The sequence below is a fragment of the Medicago sativa genome, chromosome 8 (assembly GCF_051527215.1).
Source record: "Medicago sativa cultivar Bolivia chromosome 8, Bolivia_mono, whole genome shotgun sequence".
In the NCBI taxonomy this organism is placed as follows: Eukaryota; Viridiplantae; Streptophyta; class Magnoliopsida; order Fabales; family Fabaceae; genus Medicago; species Medicago sativa.
The window spans coordinates 25,644,208-25,668,777 of NC_140756.1; the positions used below are offsets into that span (position 1 = coordinate 25,644,208).

General features: G+C 36.1%; 1 protein-coding gene, 1 long non-coding RNA gene and 1 pseudogene across 2 annotated transcripts; 2 read left to right on the plus strand and 1 right to left on the minus strand.

Moving 5' to 3' along the window:
- Positions 1–1,919: 1,919 nt before the first annotated feature.
- LOC146897902 (F-box/kelch-repeat protein At3g23880-like) lies at positions 1,920–3,173 on the plus strand (annotated as a pseudogene).
- A 2,905-nt stretch (positions 3,174–6,078) lies between these two features.
- Positions 6,079–8,348, plus strand: LOC146897903 (F-box/kelch-repeat protein At3g06240-like). Its single transcript, XM_085737351.1, has one exon. It carries the CDS (start codon positions 6,110–6,112, stop codon positions 7,214–7,216), a length of 1,107 nt encoding a protein of 368 aa, XP_085593477.1. The 5' UTR covers positions 6,079–6,109; the 3' UTR covers positions 7,217–8,348.
- A 5,304-nt stretch (positions 8,349–13,652) lies between these two features.
- LOC146897904 (uncharacterized) lies at positions 13,653–14,818 on the minus strand. The gene is made up of 2 exons (XR_015023600.1): positions 14,687–14,818; positions 13,653–14,098 (listed from the first exon to the last, which is right to left on the minus strand). It is a non-coding gene; the product is annotated as an uncharacterized LOC146897904 (long non-coding RNA).
- Between the last annotated feature and the right edge of the window lie 9,752 nt (positions 14,819–24,570).

Sequence of the window (24,570 nt, forward strand, 5' to 3'; positions counted from 1 at the left end):
AAAAAATGGAGAACATCACATATAATTCAAAACATAGAAAAAGTGAAGCACTGATACCAAATAATAAACTGCATTGAAATTTTTTCACTTACTGGTTAAAGTAAAACATTATCTAAAGTCCGGACATCACTTATGTACATCCAAGGTAAACAACATTTATAGTCTTAGAAAAGCAAAGTTGCATTCTTATTATTATTTTTACTTCTTTACCACCGCTAGAAACCATCACATCTACCCAAAACATGCAAAAGAACGGGGAAACTATATAAATATAATTCTTGTAGTATTAATGTATGATTAAATGGACATTTTTTCTTGAAACAAAAAAAAAAAAATTGGATAGATATCGGAAGGCACGCCATTTTTGCCACACAATTTCACTTTGGTGTTAAACTGGAAATTGAGTTTGTAATCGTGCTTTGTGGTGCGATAAGATCCAAGATTCGCAGCAACACCAAAGTCACTCATAGAGTAAACCTTTCCCTCCTGCAGGTCCTTCTCAAATTTGTAGATCAGAGTTCTTCGTACAGTGCGCGTGAATCTTGTTTCCCTGAAAACGCAAAGAATAAAACAATCAATATATAATCAATAACACAACACAAAACAAAACATTAATAATAAAAAAAGCAATGTAATATGCTCACAGATGCATCCATGAGAACCATGTCGAGAGAAAACGGATGAGCATCGCGATTGACATCACGAACAAACCAAGCACGGACAATCCGTAAAACTATGCTCCAAGATTCCTTCACCGGACTGATCTTAGATATGTTATCTGATCTTGGAGCCATTTGAATATACCTTTTTTTCTAGGTTGAGAGGGAAGAGAAGTAGACAGATGATTTAACAAAAGAAAACATTGGTATAAATAGGCTAATTGCACAAATAAAATATTAGTGGAAGCAATGTGAAAATAAAAAATAACATCAAATAGTTGCAACATGATTGGTTTAAAAGAATGACATTGACACATGTCAATGTAATATTGGACAAATATTTACAAATGACACGAATGACATGAATTAATTTTGACAATTTCTTTTGCGACAGAGGTGTTAGGCGATATGTACTATTAGGAAATTAGGAAATTAGGAAATAAGCACTATATGCATAACATACTCCTGTAAAATTCTGTTAAGGAAATAACAATAATCCTCTTTTTTCATTATTTTCGTAAAATTCTGTTAATTTTTTCCGTAAAATTCTGATCACTTTTGATTGAAATCATGTGCATTAAATACTCTTATAAAATAGAGATAACATTTTAGGATAATTCATCAAATTATAATTGTTGTTTCTATTATAAACTTTTTCATATTTATTGTGTACATAAAAGAAAACATTGGTGCATTAAACAACAATTTCAAATTCTGACTTTTTGCACAACATTTTCGGTTACCTAATTTGGATTCCAATTTTGTTTGTTTTTTTTCCTATTATAAACTCCATCATATCTTGTGTGTACATGAGAAATAACATTAAATGACCCTTCCACTAATAGGTTGCCACGTGTACTTTAAAAAAAAATAGCGCAAATATATATAATAGAGATAGAGATACCAAATATATTATTTGTTGTATTTTTTTTAAAGAGTCCTTAATATTTATCAAAAATAATAATAATAAGAGTTCTTAAAATCGATTTACTAGAGAGTACTTCTTTATTAACAAAAAAAAATACTTGAAAACTAAATGTCGAAATTGACTAAAAATTGATGGATGAAGAATATTGCTGCTAAAAATATAAAAGATTTGTTTCAAATATATTTTGTACTTCTAGAAGAATGTTGCTGAAAATATATTTATTGATAATAAATATATTTTTGTACCATATGAAGGAAGATTTGATGTAAATATATTTTTAACAGGAATATTTGATGCAAATATATTTTATGCTGAAGGAGGAAAAAAAGGAAATGTATCTTGAAAGTGATATCCGTTCCAAATTTATAGAGGGAGGGGGAGAGAGAGAGAGAGGGGGAGAGAGAGAGAGAGAGAGGGAGAGGGGGAGAGAGAGAGAGAGAGAGAGAGAGCGAGCCAGAAAACAAGGGTTTAGAAACCAACATCAAACCTAGGATTTGTAGAGAATTCTCATTCAAATCTTCCTGCTGAATTACTCATTCAAATCCTGCTGAGGTTGCCAGTAAAGTATCTTTTACGTTTCAAATGCGTTTGTAAGTCATGGTTTTCTCTTATCTCTTTTGATCCTCACTTTGCGAATTCTCATGTTGATGTTTCCGCGGCAAGAATTGTGTTAATATCAAGAACTCCATCTCCTGTTGGAATTCGCTCTATAGATTTTGAAACATCCAGTAACCATGATTCTGTTTCACTGGACCATACTTTTCTACTTTCCGGATGTTATTCTATTTATGAAATTAAAGGTTCATGCGGAGGGTTTATATTTTTGGACTGTTCAACAAACCTCTACGTATGGAATCCGTCTTCTAGATTTCACAAAGAAATACCTTTGTCTTCTTTTGCTGCCAAATCACTTTCATATCATCGACGTCATCCATATGGTTTTGGTTATGACCGATCAAGAGATGATTACTTGGTGGTTTTATTGTCCTTAGCGAGAACTTCATCACAGTTGGAGTTTTTCTCATTGAGAGATAATAAGTGGAATGAAATTGAATGTCCTCAATTCACTTATTTGAATACCATGGATTATTCCAAAGCTTCCAAAGCAGGATTATTCTTGAATGGGGCTATTCATTGGTTGGCTTCTCATTATCATGATATGCGAGTGAAAGTTATTGTTGTCTTTGATTTAATGGAAAGGAAACTGTTACATATACCTCTTCCAGATGATTTTGGCAATGATCTTTCGTATTATGAAAAGAAACTTTCATAATTGGACAATTGAAATACGGGTGATGAAGGAATACAAACAACATTCGTCTTGGACTAAGTCTCTTGTAATTCCTAGCCTTATGTGCTTTTCCCCTATATACTCTACAAAAAGTGGTGATATTGTTGGAACCGATGGGTGTAGTGGATTGGTGAAGTATAATGATAAAGGACAGCAGACAGAGTTTCTCGAAATGAATCTGAATGCATCTGAAGTGGCCATGTATATAGAGTCTCCGCTTTCACTCCCTGGTGACCGTGTGCAAGTTTAACAAGATGACACAAACAAGAATGAGGTTTTGAAATATTCTCTTTTACCATTTTTTTTTATATTTATAGTTATGTTGTATTATGGAATCTCGGGTGACTGCATTTGTAGGTTATTTGTAACATCAGTTAGTATGCGATGTGAGCTAATTCGATGTCATGAACTGATTATTGATTAACTAATTGTAATATGCTTACAAAAAATATTGGCAGCTTTGTTTGTGTGATTTACTGTTATCTATACATGCGTGACTCGATTGAGTTCTAAATGTATTTTGTTGTCACTGTTTGAAACTGTTTTTAATGATATGGTAAATATTTATCTGATGAGTTTATGCATATTGAAGGTAAAAGAAGCTTTTTTTCTCTAATTTCATTGGACTCTATTAAATTCATCTTGTCTAAAAAACGAACCATGTTATATTGCTAGCTGATGTCTCATTGAATCAAATCATACTGTGTTCATCTGCTCTTTAAACCTTTTGTTATGTCCCCTTGCATGCTTATGTAACGCGCTACTCTGAGTAGCTTCAGTTCGAGCACTATAGCACATCGGAATTTTAACAAACTACTATTGCACTTCTTTATTAAGTTTGTTTTTGTTTTTGTACAGTTCCACTGAACTCGCATCCAATGTGTTGTTTCAGAAAAACAATGATTAGAAGTTGGGAAGCCAAAAGAAGTTGAAGGATCATTTTCCTTCTAAAACTTAGTATAACTGTTGTTGGAGACCTTGTCAAAAAGAAGATATTTCCAGCACTCTTATGAAGATTGGCTATTTGATGTCTGAATTGTTTTCCCTTTGATTTTTAGTTACTTAATTGTCCTACATTATTCTTTCCGACATCAATTTTTTTAGTTTCTGTTGCGTTTTTAAGCGGTTCATTTTGCTAGTTTGTAAAATTTTTCCTACAATAACCAAAGAGACATCTTTGTTGGAATAAAAGAATTGACATACTTCAGTATTGAATTTTTTTGCAAAAACAAAAAGACAATATGTTAGGTCTTGTAACCCTTGATACTCTTTCCATATTCTGAGAAATGGCAATATTTTGAGAGTAAAACTTTGAATGTAACCAAAATAAGGAAAATGAGTAAGACTAATAAAATAAAATAGGTGGAAAAAGACCTTAGGTAAAGATGTAAAACAACATATATCACCAGAAAATACACAATGGCAAAAAATGATCAAATCCACCATTGTCCATGAAATGTGATAAGCCATAAATAAAACTAGAAGTGAAAACCATGTCATGTCAAAAAAGATTTAAATGAGAATGTAATCAAATCAATAGATTAAGAGATGCAAAGCAACTGTGCTTAGTTTTTCAAATCTTGTTTTTGAGCCTCTATGCTAATCTTTGTTTTTCATCATTTTTTTCTTTGGTTGCTGAGAATGGTCTTAACTTAGGTTCTGATATCAATGAGACCAATACAGCTTGAAGATGTTGTAGTCGGTCAATGTAATGGCCACAACAAACAAGGAATAGTCTTACTCAAACATTTACTGTAACTTCTGTAAGTGACTATTTGTCCACTAGATGCTGGGAATAGTAGTGATTTGAATTGATGTTCAAATTCAATTAGCAAACAAAATTAGACGCATTTAACAAGTTTAAAAATAATATCTGAGTTTTTTTTGGGTTTCATGAAACATAAAGATGCTCTTTAAAAAAATGAAATATAAAGATACTATTGTAACAAAAAAAAATTAAAATGTTGCTCCCTCCATTTCAAAATGAATGTCGTTTAAGATTTTTACACACATATTAAAAAATGTAATGATAAAAAAATTTGTTATTTAATCAAATTATCCTTATTAACTATTGTTTAGTTTTCTATTAAAGTAAAAGTAAAACTTTGGGAGTAGTATGGCTATGCATAATATTAATTGGAGAGTACAATTTAAAAGAAAAAGTTATTATTGCATTGGAAACTAAAAATGACACTCATTTTGAAACGGATGGAGTGTAATGATAAATCTGATTATTCATTGACCATTATCAATGAAATTCAAAACCTTGGCTTTCAAATAAGGATGCTTATATTTTTAAAAAAGAAAAATAATGATGCTTATTTTGATCTAGTTGAAGGGCATGCACCAATGGTTTCTTTATCTAACTATCATTTCAGGAATTGTGTTGCTGTTGAACTTGAATCAATGAATTTATTTTCTTTTTATTGTGTATTTGTTTTTCATTGTGTTGGGATTTCAAAATTCGGATGTGTATTTCAATATTACTTACAAAAAAAAATATACTTTACACGTTTGGATTCTGAATTTTTGTAATTCCTTGTATCATCACTGTCAGGTTCACACACAAAAAATGCATTGATTAATAAGAATATGAAATACAACTCTAGTCTACTCCAGGGTGACCACTTATAAAAAATATCCAAAAACAAAAAACTTAAGGTGGCCCTCATTTGAAAAATTAACACTCTTGTTTCTTTTTTAGTTTTTAACCAATTAATCAGAATTATCATTGTAGCATTTTAATTTATTTTTTTGTTACAATAGCATCTTTATGTTTCATGAAATCCAATAAAAAAAACTCAGATTTTAATTTAAATTCTAAATTTGTAATTTAAACACTAAATAGATAAGAAAATCACTCATTAAAATAGAAGGAAAGATAAAAACAATATATAGGGGTGATTTAGGGTAAAAAGTTAACCTTAAACCACCCTCTTTGATGGATGAAGGGAAAAAAAATCTAGGATTTTAGGTGACAGTTCACTTAAAAGATAGTTTTTTTTTTTTTTACCAACACTTGAAAGATTTATTTTTTTATTTTTTTAGGAAAACACTTGAAAGATAGTTGTTTCTTGGTATCACAAACTAAAAAAAGTAAAGTTATTTACCTTGGGCCTCGGTCCTCTTAAAAACAATACTAATTTATTGACCTATATATTTCATCACCTGGAAACCCCTAGGGTTACGTGTAACAGACTCAAGAACGTGGAAGAGGGAAAATACACTCACATGACGAATATGAACAAGATGTTATATCTTCCTTCTGAATTAATCATTCAAATCCTGCTGAGGTTGTCGGTAAAGTCTCTGCTACGTTTCAAATGCGTTTGTAAGTCATTGTTTTCTCTTATCTCTGATCCTCACTTTGCAAATTCGCATGTTGATGTTTCCGCCGCAAGAATTGTATCCATATCAACAACAACTCAACCTCTTGCTGAAATTCGCTCCATAGATTTTGAGACATCCATCAACCGTGATTCTGTTTCACTGGACCATACTTTTCTCCTTCCCCAACGATATTTTAATTATAAAATTAAAATTAAAGGTTCATGCAGAGGGTTTATATTTTTGCACTGTTCAACAAACCTTTGCATATGGAATCCATCTTCTAGATTTCACAAAGAAATACCTTTGTCTCCTTTTGCTGCCAAAGTACATGCATACGATGACCATCCACGTCATCTATATGGTTTTGGTTATGACCGATTAAGAGATGATTACTTGGTGGTTTTATTGTCCTTAGGATGCACTTCATTATATTTAGAGTTTTTCTCATTTAGAGATAATATGTGGAATGAAATTGTAGGTCCTCACATCACTTATTTGAATACCACGGATTATCCCAAAGCTTCCAAAGCAGGATTATTCTTTAATGGGGATATTCATTGGTTGGCATCTCGTTATTATCATGATATACGAGTGGAAGTTATTGTTGTCTTTGATTTAATGGAAAGGAAACTGTTAGAGATACCTCTTCCAGATGATTTTGACCATGATCCTGTGGATTATGGTTTGTGGGTATTTGGAGAATTTCTCAGTCTATGGAATAGGAACTTTCATAATTGGAAATCGACAGTTGAAATATGGGTGATGAAGGAATACAAACAACATTCGTCTTGGACCAAGTCTCTTGTAATCCCTACCATTATGTTCTTTTCCCCTATATACTCTACAAAAAGTGGTGATATTGTTGGAACTGACGGTGATCGTGGATTGGTGAAGTATAATAATAAACGAAAGTCGAAAGAGTATCTCGAAATGAATCCGAATGCATCTGAAGTGGCCATTTATACGGAATCTCTGCTTTCACTCCCTGGTGACCGTGAACAAGTTTAACAAGATGACACAAACAAGAAGAATGAGGTTTTGAAATATTCTCTTTCATCATTTCTTTTTATATTTATAGTAGGTGGCTGCATTTGTAGGCTAGTTGTAACATCAGTGTGTATGCGACGTGAGCTGATTCGATGTCATGAACTGATTATTGGTTAACTAATTGCAATATGCTTGCAAGAAATATTGGCAGCTTTGTTTGTGTGATTTACTGTTATCTATACATGTGTGACTCGATTGAGTTCTAAATGTATTTTGCTTTCACTGCTTGAAACAGTTTTAAATTCATCTTGTCTAAAAAACGAATAATGTTATATTGCTAGCTGATGTCTCAGTGAATCAAATCATACTGTGTTCATCTGCTCTTTAAACCTTTTGTTATGTCCCCTTGTATGCTTATGTAAAGCGCTACTCTGAGTAGCTTCAGTTCGAGCGCTATAGCACAGCGAAATTTTAACAAACCGCTATTGTTCCACAATATGTGGTTTAGTATGAAGTGTTGTAAAATAGCGCAAATAGCGCAATAGCATAGTGCTATTTGAACCAACAACTATTTTCCGTGATCCACAATTGCAACACTGATGTTATAAATAATAAATTCCGATAATCGTATTGCACTGAATTAAGTTTATTAAGTTTGTTAAGTTTATTAAGTTTGTTTTTGTTTCTGTACGGTTGCACTGAATTCACATCATGATATGTTGCTTAGTCATTTATTTGTTTTGTAATATTTGATTGAAGTTGTTTAGTTTCAGCAAAACAATGTTTAGATAAAGAGATACATCACATATATATTTTTTCAGGTTTAGCTGGAAGTTAATTGGCCAAAGAAGATGGCAAGTCAAAACTTGGAATGCATATGATCCAACCTTAGTATAACTGTTGTTGGAGCTTCTGGAGACCTTGTCAAAAACAAGATATTTCCAGCATTCTTTGCTCTTTTTTATGAACATTGGCTACTTGTTTAAAACTTTATGTTTCATTTTCCCATTGATTTTTAGTTATTTAATTGCCCTACATTGTTCTTACCGACATCAATTTTTTAAGTTTCTATTGGCTTTTTAAGTGGTTCATTTTGCTAGTTTGTGGAACATAAGGAATAACGTAATAAGATGGAAACAGCAATCTTTTACTAAATGTTGTACTCACACACCACTATTTTGTATACTTTTGCAAGAGTAGTGAATGTTAAAAGTGTACCAGGACATTGGTTAAGTAATCGAAATAAGCAAAGTTATTATTAAAAAGCGGTGTAATTATTACTTAACCAAAAGTAACGGCTTATATTTCCAAAACAAAATTTCTATTTTTCGATTCCTTAATCAGTGCCCTTAGGACACCGGTTAGCAAGACCCTTGAATTTTTAGCAAGACTCCTCACTTCACAAGCCGGTTTTGTGAGGATGAGTTAGGCCCCAAATTTTAACATGGTATCAAAGCTTGTCGAATTCAAGGGTCACCTACCTATTCACGCACCAAGCCCAAAGAGTGTTGGGCGTGAGGGGGTGTATTGGGAAAAACCCAAGTCGTCCCACATCAAATTGATGAAACTCTTGATCAGAGTTTATAAAGAGGATTGGAAAAACCCAATTCCCACATAAGATTAAAAAGACTCTTGATGAGAGTTTATAAAGAGGAGACACTCCTCACTTCACAAGCCGATTTTGTGATGATGAGTTAGACCCCAAATTTTAACATGCAGAAACAGAAAGACAATATGTTCGGTCTTGTAAACCTTGATACTCTTTTATCCACATTGAGCCTTGATCCTTAAAAGCTTCGAGCAATATAGTATACCTTACCAATAATATTTTTATTGGTAGCAATATTTTATTAGGTCTAGTCAAAATTTCAAAATATAGTATACCTTACCACACACAAGAGGGAATTAAGTCACCAAAATGGGAATTGAAAACAAAATTTTCATATTTCGCTTTCAACCACCAAAAAGACAAAAACTTAACTTTGTCGAGTCGACCATATGATACAAATATTCCTCCTTATACTAAAAAATATTTATTTTGTTCTTTCTATATAACACAAACATACGATAACCGTATCAGATATCACAACGATCCAATATACTTGTAGAAAAATCATCTAACCAACCAAATTGGAGAAGGTGATCAAAGAGAAATGTTTGGTTAACTGATTGTATACCTAACCAACGCGTTACTAACGACCAAATTTTGCCAAAAAATTTGTATCCCTGAAATAGATGATCCGAATTGTCAATGTTACCGCAACCACTCACACACATCAGATCATTAACACTAATAACACCTCTTGTCAAAAAATTGTCTTTGATAGAAATTCTACTACGTAGAAGCCGCCAAGCAAAAATAGTGACTTTCAAAGGTATTTCCTTGTTCCAAATAATGTTGGAAAATCATACCCTCCACTAGGCTCCCCTGATAATAACAATCGATAAACTCCATTGACCGTGTACCCTTTCGTTGGATCTAAGTGTCATAACCACATGTCGTCTACACATCCGGCAGAACAATAGAAGTTAACAGCTCACTACACTTATTCACTTGATCTTCCTCCCAAACCAACAACATGCAAAACAATAGAAGTTAACAGCTCACTGCATTTATATTCACTTGATGTCATTACGTTATTTTTTAGACTTATTTAGACATTTTTACTGAGTCTGTAGCAATTTAAGACAACCAAGGGTGTGAAAAGCAAGAAAATATGAAGAACAGGAAATCATCATATCATGTCATGGATTTGGCATCGTGACACGATTTTGTGTCCATAAGCTAAGCTCGTTTCAGCCTATAAAATTGTAGCACGATTTTATAAGGTGTGGCGTGATTTTGAAGAGAGGACGATCAGGAAGTTAGGTTTAAAGCTAAAATTGTGGCACGATTACTGAGGATCGTGACACGATTTTCGTCGTAGAATTTCCTATTTAAGCTAAACTTGTTTCATAAACAAGGGTTCTGAATTTTGGAGATCTGAAGCACAATTTTGAGAGTAGAAGACTGAAGAGGTGGCTATTCCATCCAACTCATAGTTAGTTTATGTATGTTTAAATGCTACAATTGATGATGTTATTTGTAATTCATATTATGAGTAGTTAAATCTGTTAGAGATTAGGTCTGAGATGAATCTGATGTAATCTTGTTTGAAACATGTGGATGTGAAACTCTATTGCTTGTGAGTATCAATCTAATTTTATTCAATTCAACCGTTCTTAATGTTTTCTATGTATTGACTTGAATTGGTAAGATCGAATGACTACTGACCCTAGCTTACGACCGAGACCTAATTAAAGTGTTCAAATAAATAGCGTTAGTTTAGGAGTTGATAATCGTTTATTTGTGATATTAGGTTAACATTCTTAAAACCTTCGAAGAATATTAGACCACCTAAGGAATTAGCGACTGTAATCTGAAGAAGAGGGTTCTAACTCAACGGAGTGATTAGAACTATTTTAGTTAACCATCATAAAACTAGAGAAGTATTCGTGGGAAATAGGTGCAGTCTACCAAACAATAATAATTAGAGGATTCGAAAGACCTGATCTCATCTCTCCTTATATTTTCAAAACATTTTTTATCAAATTATTTATTGTTTATGCAATCAAACAACCTACCTAGGGCAAACCACAATTTCACATGTCCGAGATAATAACAATATTGCTAAATTGAGATTAATACAGTCATCGTGGATACGAACTTAGAATTATTACTTCGATAGAATTAATACACTTGTTAAATATCTATCAACACCCCAACCTAGAGTGACGATAACTTATTCTTAGCTAGATGAAAATTATGTCTAAATACGTCACATAAGGATAACCCCTCCAACCATGGATCCCACCAAAATAATATAAACGATCTATTGCCTACCATTCTACTCAAATTTTCATCGAACCAACTGCCCACTTCTCATCCCCACACCTTCACTTAATTTCATCAAATCTTTCCACCATCGCAAACCTGCCCCCCTCCTCATCATAACACCTGACTAAAACATATGCCATAAACTCCATCATTCTCCTAACCCCATTCCTCCTTCTTCCTTATTCAAGCAAATAGTATAATTAACAAATTTCCAAAATAAAATTTATTAGAAATCCATTCAATTTATTTACATATAAACGCTGTGCACACACGTATAAATCTATAATATAAACAAAAAATATTTAAAGACATGTGCTTCATGAAGTTCAATTATCTAATAAATTAAGATTTCATCCTTCTACTAACTATAATTCCCTTGTAATCACCAAGTTCATCCACCATAGCTCTCTTGCACCTTCTTAATCCTTCTGAGTATTAACATGTCATTTTCAAAATGGGAACAAAGAACCAAATGTTAAGAAACATATGTTAAATTCAAAAGTCTTAGGCATGAAAATGTCATAATAAATAATAAATGTTAGATTAGATTATTTTACATAAATTAAAGGAAATTTATAAACGAATAAAATTATTCTTATTAGTCTTAGAAAGTTTTATGAATTTTCCTCCTCATGAGTGAAAGGGAGATCAACATAGATATCTCCATCATATACACTAAAGTCAGTAAATATTTCATATGAATGTTTTGCTCCTTGTTTTGTTTTGTTTCTCTTTTTTGGGGTTTGTAATTTGGATCTTTTAAGTCTTCATTGGCACTTCTTGTGCAGGATGACTTTTTATGGATGATTAATATTTGAGACGGAAGTATATACAAATTAAACTTAATGAAAAGTAAACTCACCCTACGATGCCTTTAAATTTGTGTGTAGCATTGTCATGTTTTCATAGCAAGTAGACTACCACCATAAGTAATAAATCGAAATAAAAGATCTGATTCCACGATGGGTAAGATCCAGAAGCTGTTATTTGACAATAATCGTTCAATAAGGTACAGTGATATCCTTATGTATAATCATACAAAGGACGGTATGTTCCCTTGTCTAAGGCCATGACCCGGTATAACAGGACCAATGATATCCTTACATATTATGCCCGAGTAATCAACCGTCTCCACGGACATCATAATTCATTGGATCCATTGTGCTGAAAACTCCATCTTCAACATAACTTCTCTCAAATACAACCGGTTAATCCTGTCATACGCTTTACTATAATGTTTGTTTTAAGCGCCACACTATCATCATTACCTTACATTTTAACCTTCATAAGGTGCATCAGTTTGATAGCTACCATGGCATTGTCAATGATGGACCTTGGTGGAACTAAAGCATAATAACTCTTTGAGATGCACTTATGCAATATTTTCTTCGGTCAGTTGGCAAGTAACTCCGAGATGAGTAAACACATGTTACATAAACCTACGGGGCGCCAATATTTCATTGATTTTTTTCTCACTTCCTTTTGGGTGAGGGCTATATTAGTTGTGTTGAGGGAAGGCAGAAATTGACTGTCCTTGAGCCAGTGACAACATTCTTGGTAGATGATGGTACTATACACTCTCCAAAAATGTTGGTAGAACCCCGTATTAAATACATCTAGACTTGGAGATTTATCCGGCTGCATAGAATATATTGCATCCTTGAACTCAAATGCTAGTAGAACCCCGTATCAATGCTTGAAGACATTCTTCAATATCTTCTTCCAATTTATTGCAATGAGTTTTACTTTAATTGTTTGAGTTCCTCCGCACATGCTTCTAGCCGTGAAGTAATTGAAACTCCCAATTACCTTGCTAACCATCGTGTACAACCTCATTCAAACCTTCCACTCGCCAATCATTTTCAAACTTGAACGAGCATCTTGGTCGGTTTGGTCTCACCATCGGTTACGTTCAAACTAAATGGGATAGTTGTCTGATGTCGGCGCCACTAAGTTTTCTAGTTTTTCTTGCAGGAATAATTGGAACCATGCCTCATTTGCGAGATCCCTGTTGACACTACTAGAAAAATCAATTTTAGAGAGGGTAGAAATCCGTCACTAAACTACCATAATTCCCTCACTAACGAATTTAGTGAGGGATTTAGTGACGACCGGTAATCCCTTAAGAATATTGGCCTTGCTAAATTTTTGTGAGGGATTTTGGTTTCCGTCCCTAATTGACACGGATACAATCCGTCCCTAATCATATAAATCCGTCACTAAATATGAACCAGAAATGTGCTAAACCTTGGACAAATCCGTCAGTAATTAGTGAGGAATTCTTGTTCCCTCTCTAATAGTGAGGGACTATTCCATCAATTTTTACCAATATTTCCGTCAGTAATTAGTGACGGATTGGTTTTCCCTCTCAAATTTTGAAGGCATAAATTGTGATGAAATTGAATTCCCTCACAAACTACAAGTTTAGTGAGAAATTTATTTCCCTCACTAATTCAAACAGAAATTTGCATCAGCGGATTAATGTTCCATTTCAAACCAGATTTCATTAATTGATTATATTAATATTGTATATGCATTTACTATATTAAACCATATTGAACTTGTTGGAAATTATAAATATACAACAAAAACCACTTCATAAATTGTCTTCATAGCCAACACATACATTTGTCACCATAAAAGTCATAAGGAAACTCTCAATAAGTTTACAACCATTGTTCAACTCTCAAAATACATAAAGAGACACAAGGAAACTTTCAAAAATACATAAAGAGTCACAAGGAAATTTATTCACGTCGAGCCATTGCAAGAAGCAAAAAAACTCGCGGATACAAGGGAAAAATACAATTGTAGCCGCAAATATACGGAACTACCAACAACCCAAAAAACCAAAAATAAGGTGGCATCAATCGCTGAGGTAGTAGAATACCTACGAGTACCAAGCATACCCCTGCCTCACCTATGAACAGGCCATAAAACACCAAACTAAACACACCAACAGCCGCTCAACAGAAAGGAGAGGGAGGGAAAAAGCAGAACAGCAAACCCCATGACAGAAAAACAAGCTGCAAAATAGCAGAGTGAATAACAGATGAATAACAGCAACAAACAAACAAACAAAATCCACCGCCTAAAACCTTATCTAAAAACAATGTTGTTGATTTTACCCGGTATGTTGTCCTAAAAACTTATGACGTGTTCACTGCTTGCCTATATCAGTTTTCCAGAAGCATCAAACAAACTAACATTCTAATATATCGTCCTATCAAGACAATTCATTATTTTTCTCAATCTGCTTCTTAAATATGGACATAGTTTCATATGGAGTTCTTTATGTCAAAAAAATAATCAAGTGGAGTTAGGATTGGTATGGAAGAAAAAAAAAAGAAAATTGAAATGGTAGTGCTCAATCTACGTCATAGGTACATTTATATTATTTCTTAATACGTGCTTAACAATTAGCATCAGTGCATAACCTCCATAAAATAGCATCAGTGAACAATTATTTCAGTGCAGAACTATTAAAACAATTAAAAATAGCATCAGTTCTTAACAATTAGCATCAGTGCAGAACCTCCATATCATAGTTCAACTACTTTAAAAATAGACTAAATATTCATCAAGTTCAATAAGGTCATGAAGTAATAACTTACAGCAATATCCTTTGATTTTGAGGAAACCCACTTGCTTGGATCAATGACTTAGTTTGAATCTATATCTTCATACATATCTTCATCTTCCTCCCTCTCATATTCATCTTCCTCCTCCTCCCCTTCATATTCCTCCTCCTCCTCCTCCTCCTCCTCCTCCTCCTCCTCCTCCTCCTCCTCATCATCATCATCATCATCCTCAACAATGGGTTTGGCACTTCTCCTCAACAAAGAGTTTGGCACTTCTTCGGCTACACCATTAACGTCAACAAGACATTGCTGAAAATCATCATTTGAAACAACTATAGGTAGTGTATTAGCATCATCATCTTGATATGCATCTGTTGTTTGCTGTTTTTTTTCCACAGTTTGAATGTTACTGCGGGCCTTGGTTTTTATGACACCTAGCCAACCTTGTTGCCCTTCAGGAAAAGATGTAAAGTAAACTTGATCTGCTTGTTGGGCTAATATAAAAGGATCATAATTTTGATATTTCCTAGATTTTTTTATTTCAACATTGCCATAGTTATCCGTCTTGGTCCCTTGAGAGCTCGGATCAAACCAATCACATTGAAACAAAACCACCTTCTTTGTAGGGTGACCGGTGTACTCTAATTCGACAATGTCAGTCAAAACACCATAGTAATCATTTTCTAAAGAATCTAATTGCCCTCCCCGAACACATAAATTGCAATTGGTTGTACTCATCCCTTCATTTCGAGATTTTGTCACAAACTTGTAGCCATTAATAACATAACTATGCCACTTGATAACATTTCTAAAGAATCCTATACCGCTCCTCTCCACAGATTTTACAACTTTGGAGCGCAGCATTCTCCTTATAATACAACATACATCCTTTCGGGCAACATTCAATCTTCATACTTGACAACCCTAGTTCAGCAACCGTCTTCTTTGCTTGATAAATTTTTTTTGGCATGCGGTTATTATCTGGCAATGCATTTCCCATAAATTGCATCAATGAATTAAAACAACCCTCGGAAAAACCATAGTCTGCTTTCAAATTTAATGCTGTTAAAGAAGCTGACAACACGGAATATCTATCACAACCATCCCATAAAGGAGATTGTGCGGCCTTCAACAATTCAAAGAATCCTTGAGCTTCTACGTTAGGAGATTTGATAAGTGTTTAAAAGTGATATATTTCGCATAGGAGTTTAGTCGTTTTAGTGACTTGTTTTGCAAGATTCTCTATGGAAAACTCCAAATATTGTGTTAATATGTCATTTATGCTTTTGAGCCTTAGTCTACCCTTTTTGTGCAGGAAATTACAAGCAAGGAGCAAGAAATGTCAAAGTTCATGAAGCTACGCCATTAGCGTGTCCTACGCTATTGGCGTGATGAAGAAATACCCAAGGCCAGAGGGATACGCCATTAGCGCACCTGGGGCGTGGATCTGGAGCTCTTTTGAAGAGCTACGCTATTAGCGTATTTCACGCTATTAGCGTAAATGCTCCAGAGAGCCACGCTATTAGCGTGGCTGGAGCGTAGCAGCAGGGCAAGAACAACGTGGCAGGCTCCCATTGGCCAAATTATAGGCCGCCTTACCACGCTATTAGCGTGAGATGCGCTATTAGCGCAGGTGCAAAAACACAGGCCATTTAAATAGCATTTTTACCTCTCTTTTAGGTATTCACTATTCCATTAAAACATTTGACACATTTCTAGAGAGAGGTTAGAGCTATTTCATAGAGAGAAACACAAAGCAAGTGATTAAGGAGTAGATTCAACCCTAGATTCATTGAGACATCAAGGATCTTGGCATGGAATCTTCATCTTTCCTTCATTCCTTGCATTAGTTTACATGTCTATATGTAACTAACCTTCTTTGTAGTATTGAGGTAACTATCAAGCTATTATGTAATCTTTTGATCTTTTAATATATAAGGTTCTAGCTTAATGATTCAATATTGTTGTTATTCTTGCTTTTAATGCTTTCAAAGAGATTCAAGATGATTTGGACACAAACCCTTGAATCTAGACCTAGAATAACAATCTATCTTATGTTATATCATTCTTGACAAGTTTGTAAACCTTTGATAATTACTTTTAATCAAGCTTTTAATGCTTTCGGATACTTAATCAGGCTGGACACGGTCGATTAAGTCATCCGATCGACTTTGTTATCGTTTAAGGAATTTGGACACGAATGTTTAAACGATAACCTAGAAATAACGATGTCACTTTGGACACGAAGGATATTGTAGAAATGATTGTAATAATATTGGTTATAAAGCTAGAGTCTGTTAATCGATCGAGAGATTGCTGCTGTTATGCTTGCTCGTTATCTTATACCGCAAGCGAAATAGTTCGATCCCCTCTCGTTTTTACTTAAATGTCAAATATGGATATAGTGTTACAAACAAACAATTTATATCCAAACCCTTAATGTGAACGATTGTGTAAATGCTTATGATTAACGTAACTCCCTGTGGAAACGATCCTATATATACTCACGTGTACATAGTTATATGACGTGTAGGAAAAACCTTACATCAAAATGGCGCCGTTGCCGGGGAGTAACGGAAATTTTTATCATAAGTATTGAAACAATTTTGTCATGTTAAGTCAATTTTGCACAAAATTCTTTCATGCATATACTTATACACTTATGTCATTCATTATTTTTTATGCTAACCACCTGGTATAGTCTTGGTGAACTTTGTTTATGCGAGGTACCGTTGATAAGGAAGACCTACAATTTGATCCTGAAATTGAGAAAACTGCTAGGTTACTTAGAAAGCAAGCAAAGGAAGCTAGGAGATTAGCCAGGCTGGCTCAGCCGGAATCTTTACTTTTTATTCCTTCTCCGTCAGGTTCGGTGCATACTATATCACTAGGTGATTCTTCATCACATTCTTCTGCACATTCATCTCCGAGGAGTGATCCAGAAGTAGTCATGGCTAATGAAGATGAGAATGCTCTACCTATGTGGGTTAGTCCGAGGAGGCTAGCTAATCTTGGCAACCGTAATGCCAAATCTTTTGAGCTTAAGTCTGGGTTGATAAACTTGATAACTCATAACCAGTTTACCGGTATGGATCATGAGGATCCATATAGACATCTTACCAACTTCTATGTTACCGCCGGTACACTTGGTATGAAAGAAGATGAGGAAGAGGGTGTGTTTGTGCAATTGTTCCCTCATTCTTTGATCGGGAAGGCTAAGGAGTGGTATCTTGATCAACCAACTTCTTTGATGGAAAATTGGGGTGAGCTAGAGAAAGCATTTCAAGAACGGTTCTTTCCGGAGGATAGGCATCTTGAGGCTAAAACTTCAATTACAACTTTTGCTCAAGGCCAAAGTGAGACTCTTTGTGAAGCTTGGGAGCGCTATAAATCATTGCTAAGGAATTGTCCAAAGCATGGTTTTGATAGCCAAATGCAACTATATCTTTTTCGTCAAGGGCTTCAAGACATGTCCAAGACGATGCTAGATGCAAGTGCTGGAGGTTCTATTGCTTTGAAAAACCCAGCTGAAGCTGTCAGAATCATTAACCAAATGGCGCTCAACACAAGAAAATCTTCTCACAATCGGAATCCTAATCAAAGGAAAGCCGGTATTCTTGAGCTTGAAGCAAATGATGCGGTCTTAGCTCAAAATAAGCTTCTCACTCAACAATTAGAAGCTATGCAAAAGGAGATGAAAGCTATGCCTAAACAAATTCTTGAATCTCTCAAGCAAGAAGGAGGAACCGCTCAAGTCTATACTTGTGGACTATGTACGGGGGATCATCCCACCGGCTATTGTCCCGAGCCCGGTTCTTTTGAAGGGGAAGAGGTCAACTATGTGGGAAACCAACAAAGGCCTAACCAATCACAACAAGCCGGAACCTCACAACAAAATCCGGGTACTTCCAACTTCCAAGGAAGGTATCCGGCCAACCAGAACCAACAAAGACCTTGGAGAACACCGTACAATAATAACTATCAATATCCACCATCAAACTACTACCAACAACCTTACCAACAACCATTCAATAATCAATACCAAAATCCACCACCAAATAACCCCCAACAACCAAATAATTCCCAAAGCACCGAGGAGGTCTTGAAACAATTCATGCAAGTGTCCATGGCTAACCAGAAAAACACCGACGCGTCCATCAAAGGCCTTGAAACGCAAGTTGGTCAGTTAGCTCAACAAATGGCTCAAGGTCCTCCGCAAGGTGGAGCTTTCACCGCTAACACTCAACCAAATCCTAAGGAGCACAACAAGGCATAGCAGTCAAAAGCTATAGCTACAAGAAGTGGGAGAGTAGTAGGTATAGGGGTAGGTGATGATATTGTTGTTGAGGAAAAGGATGATGAGGTTGTCAATAAAGAGGAGTTCGAGGAGGATAGTGTAGAGATAGAGGAGGAAGTGTATATAAAGAATAAAGAAGCATTAGTTGAAAAAGAAAAAAATCAAAAAAGAGATCTAGAGTTACAAGAGGAGATGGAGAGGAAGAATAAAGATGTGGGGAGAGATAAAGGGAAGAAACAAGTAGTTGAGAAGCAAGAGGTGGCTCAACGCTTACCATACCCACATGCTCCATCGAAGAAAGACAAAGAGCGGCAATACGCAAGGTTTCTTGAACTCTTCAAGAAGTTGCAAATTGATATACCATTCTCGGAAGCCTTGGAGCAAATGCCGGTCTATGCAAAGTTCATGAAAGATATCCTTTCCAAGAAAAGAAGAATCAACGATGAAGAGACGATCCAAATCGATGCCAATTGTAGTGCTATTATTCAAAGAACATTGCCAAAGAAAGAGCAAGATCCGGGAAGAGTCACTCTACCGGTAGCTATTGGCGCAACACATGTAGGTAAAGCACTACTTGATCTTGGATCAAGCATCAATCTCATGCCTTTGTCCGTTGCCAAAAGAGTTGGTGACCTTTGTATAAAGCGGACTAGGATGATGTTGCAATTGGCCGACAAATCCTTTGCAAAACCACTAGGTATGGCCGAAGATGTTCTTGTAAAAGTGGACAAATTTATTTTTCCGGCTGATTTTGTGGTTATGGATGTCGAAGAAGATGAGGATGTGCCTATCTTAATGGGAAGGAATTTCATGCAAACGGCTCGGATGATGATTGATCTTGATGATAATATCATGAAGGTCAAGGTAAATGATGAAGAGGTTACCTTCAACATCCGAGAAGCTTTGAAGTACTCGAAAGACAAGGGTGCATGTTTCAAAATGGATGCAACCGAAGAAGTCATCTTGACTACTCGGAAGCAAATGCACAATAGAACACCCCTTGAGAGTGCTTTGGTGGACGCACTCAATGCTATTGATGAAGACGAAGCAAGTGCCATTGAAGAGTGTTTGAAGGAGCTAGATTCCTTGAAGGAGGTTCTTCCTAATCAAGCCATACTTGAAGATTTGAAAGAAGAATCCAAGGAAGAAGCCAAAGTTGATGACACCAAGGTAGAATTAAAAGTTTTACCATCTAATTTGAAATTTGTTTTTCTTGAGAAAGATGGTACAAAACCGGTGATCATTAGTAGCTCCTTGTCCATCGATGAAGAAACAAAGTTGGTAGAGGTTCTCAAGGCCAACAAGGAAGCAATAGGGTGGAAGCTATCCGACTTGAAAGGGATAAGTCCATCTTATTGTATGCACAAGATCATGATGGAAGAAAACTTTAAACCGGTAGCACAACCGCAACGCCGCTTGAATCCAAACATGAAAGAGGTGGTGCGAAAGGAAGTAGTGAAGTTGCTTGAAGCCGGCATGATCTATCCTATCTCGGATAGTGCTTGGGTAAGCCCGGTTCAAGTAGTTCCCAAGAAAGGAGGAATGACGGTGATCACTAATGATAAAGATGAGTTGATCCCAACTAGAACCGTCACCGGATGGAGGATGTGTATAGATTATAGAAGACTCAATCAAGCAACAAGGAAGGATCACTTTCCCTTGCCCTTCATGGACCAAATGCTTGAAAGACTCTCCGGTCAATCCTTTTATTGCTTCCTAGATGGTTACTCCGGTTACAATCAAATCGCCATGAACCCAGATGATCACGAGAAGACGGCTTTCACTTGCCCCTTTGGTATTTTTGCTTATCGAAGAATGCCATTTGGCTTGTGTAATGCACCCGCAACTTTTCAACGGTGTGTTCAAGCAATCTTCTCCAAACTTATTGGAAAATGCATGGAGGTGTTCATGGATGATTTCTCAGTTTTCGGTTCGTCATTTGATACGTGTTTGAATAGCTTGGATACCGTGCTGAAGCGGTGTATTGAAACTAGCTTGGTGCTCAATTGGGAGAAATGTCACTTCATGGTTACCGAGGGTATTGTCCTTGGTCATAAGATTTCTGCTAAGGGTATTGAGGTAGACCAAGCAAAGGTCGATGTCATAGGAAAGCTTCCACCACCGGTGAATGTCAAAGGTGTTCGGAGTTTTCTTGGTCATGCCGGTTTCTACCGGAGATTCATCAAAGACTTCTCAAAGATTGCAAAGCCTATGAGCAACTTGCTCAACAAAGATAAGTCTTTTGTTTTTGATAATGAATGTCTTGATGCATTTGAATCTTTAAAAGAAAAGTTGACCACCGCACCAATAATCATTGCTCCTAATTGGGATTTAAATTTTGAATTAATGTGTGATGCAAGTGATTATGCTGTTGGTGCGGTCTTGGGTCAACGTAAGGATAAAATTTTTCATGCTATTCACTATGCAAGTAAGGTTTTAAATGAGGCACAAATCAATTATGCCACAACTGAAAAAGAGTTACTTGCAATAGTTTATGCAATGGAGAAATTTCGTTCTTACTTTGTAGGTTCCAAAATTGTTGTTTATACTGACCATGCAGCTATCAAGTATCTCCTTACTAAGTCCGACTCAAAGCCTAGACTCATCCGGTGGATGTTGTTGCTTCAAGAGTTTGACTTAGAGATCAAGGATAAGAAAGGCACGGAGAATCTTGTAGCTGATCACCTTTCAAGGTTGACAAACAATGAGGTAACCAAGAATGAACCGGAGGTTCGTGAAGAATTTCCAGATGAACGGTTGCTAGCAATCAATGTGAGACCGTGGTTTGCCGACATGGTGAACTACAAAGCAACCGGGTTCATTCCGGAAGATTTTGAATGGCAACAACGCAAGAAGTTCCTCCATGATGCTAACCACTTTGTGTGGGATGAGCCCTATTTGTTCAAAATTGGAGCGGACAATCTCTTGCGTAGGTGTGTGGATGATGAAGAGGCAAAGAAGATCCTATGGCAATGTCATAATTCGCCCTATGGAGGTCACTTCAACGGGGAGAGAACAGCCGCAAAGGTACTTCAATCCGGGTTCTATTGGCCAACTTTATTCAAAGATGCCAACTTACATTGCAAGCATTGTGATGAATGCCAAAGAACCGGATCAATGTCAAAAAGAAATGAGATGCCTCTACAACTCATCCTTGAAGTGGAAGTGTTCGATTGTTGGGGTATAGATTTTGTTGGCCCTTTCCCTTCATCATATTCAAATGAGTACATCTTGGTCGCTGTTGATTATGTGTCAAAGTGGGTGGAAGCCGTAGCATCGCCTAAAGCCGATAGCAAGACGGTGGTGAAGTTCCTAAAGAAGAATATTTTCACCCGGTTTGGTACACCAAGAGTGCTTATTAGTGATGGAGGATCACACTTTTGCAACGCACAACTTGCCAAGGCCCTAGATCATTATGGAGTCAAGCACAAAGTAGCATCACCGTATCATCCGCAAACGAATGGACAAGCCGAAGTTTCTAACCGGGAGGTCAAACGCATACTTGAGAAGACGGTCTCTACATCTCGGAAGGATTGGTCGGCTAAACTTGATGAAGCTTTGTGGGCATATAGGACTGCATACAAGTCTCCTATAGGCCTCACTCCTTTCCAAATGGTTTATGGCAAATCTTGTCATTTACCGGTCGAGCTCGAACATAAAGCCTTTTGGGCATTGAAGTTCCTAAACTTCGATCAAGAGAAAGCCGGTGAAAGAAGAAAAGTTCAAATGCATGAGCTTGAAGAATTGAGAAATCAAGCTTATGAATCTTCAAAGCTCTACAAAGAAAGGACCAAGAAGTATCATGACAAGAAGATCACTCTGAGACAATTCATGCCGGGACAAATGGTATTACTTTTCAATTCAAGACTGAGGTTGTTTCCGGGCAAATTGAAGTCTAAGTGGTCCGGACCTTTCATGGTTAAAGAGGTCAAACCATACGGAGCTGTGGAACTTGAGGACCCAGTCACCAAAGCCAACTGGATTGTTAATGGGCAAAGGCTTAAGCCCTACTTCGGTGGTGAAATTGATCGGTGTTTGACGACAATTTCACTAATCGAGCCATGATTTCTTCAAAATGCGTCAAGCTAAGGACGTAAAACAAGCTCTTGCTGGGAGGCACACCCAGTTTTGTAAGTATTTTTATGGTTATTGCATATAGTAGTAGTACATATACATTTACAGCAGAAATGAAAGACTTTGAAAAACTGATCCTGAAGCCTCACGCCAATAGCGAAATTTGCGCTATTAGCGTGAGAGCTCCAGAGAGCCACGCTATAAGCGTGAGTTTGGCGTGGGAGAAAAAAATTTTGTGGGCCCAGGGGATTAACTCCCCTTAACTTCCCACAACCCCTCTTTTTCCCCTTTTACGGTTTCATTTGTCCATTATCTCATAACCACACATAAAAACTTCTCTCCCATTCCCTAACCCTAGAAATCAAACCCACTTTTCATTTTGGTTCAAGCATCCATTTTTGCATCATTTCTTCTTGCATTTGTGTTGCTTCTCTCTGCATTAACAAGGTTTGATCTTCTCTTCCTATCTTTGTTCTTAAATTTGAAAAATCCATGTTTTTGACATGATTAGAGATGGTTAGGTTAGGGTTAGAGTTTTGATTTGTGAATAGAGATTGTTCTTCATTGATAATAGTTGGAAAAGGAACAATAATCATAACCCACATGCAACAAACATTCATCTTTTGATTTTGACCCATTTTGTAAATTTGAAAAATAAGGGTTTTGAATGATTTGTATGCCAATGATGTGATTTTGATTCCTTTTCATGATTCTATTGTGTTTTAGAGACATAGGATGAAACCTAGGGTTGAAATATGCTGGATTGTGCTGAGAAATTGCAGGAACAAAGATTTTGAAAATTTGAAAATTGCAGGTACGAAGAGCTACGCTAATAGCGAAAATTACGCTAATAGCGCAACTTTTCCAGAAAATTTCGCTATTAGCGTATTCTACGCTAATAGCGAAAGTTTCCCAGAAAAATTTCGCTATTAGCGTGGCAGGCGCTAATAGCGTAGATCTTCTTACTTGCCCAGATTTTCAAAATTTTTGATATTTTTAAATGACCAATTGTATTTTGTGCTAATATTTTCTATGCAATATGTTGGTGTTTCCTGGTTTTGTTGCAGATGGCACCGAAAAATGTTGAAAAAACTACCGGGACTAAGCGTCCTAGAGGCAAAGGTGCCTCTTCCTCTGCTGCACCTGCAATCCCAAACCGTTTCCCCACCCCTGCCCACTCTGCCAGGTTTAAGAAAATGGTGCAGTACAAAACCTGGCACGAGAAAACTTTTGATATTCATCCTAGTGGTGAGCATTCTGATATGCTCCACATTTTCACTGGTCGCAAATGGACCAAACTCCTCGTGCCTGCAACCGAGATTAACACCGACCTAATCAGGGAGTTTTATTGTAATGCTGTCCCTGATGCCTCACCCGCTACCTTTGCTGAGACTTTCTCTTGGACTTCTTACGTCCGAGGAAAGCAAATCCCTTTTGATAGGGATGCAATCAATGATTTCCTTGAAAATGCTTTAAACCTTGAGCCATCTGAGGACCCCACAATGCCCACCTTGTGTACCTATGCTAAGAGAAACGCTCAAGGAAA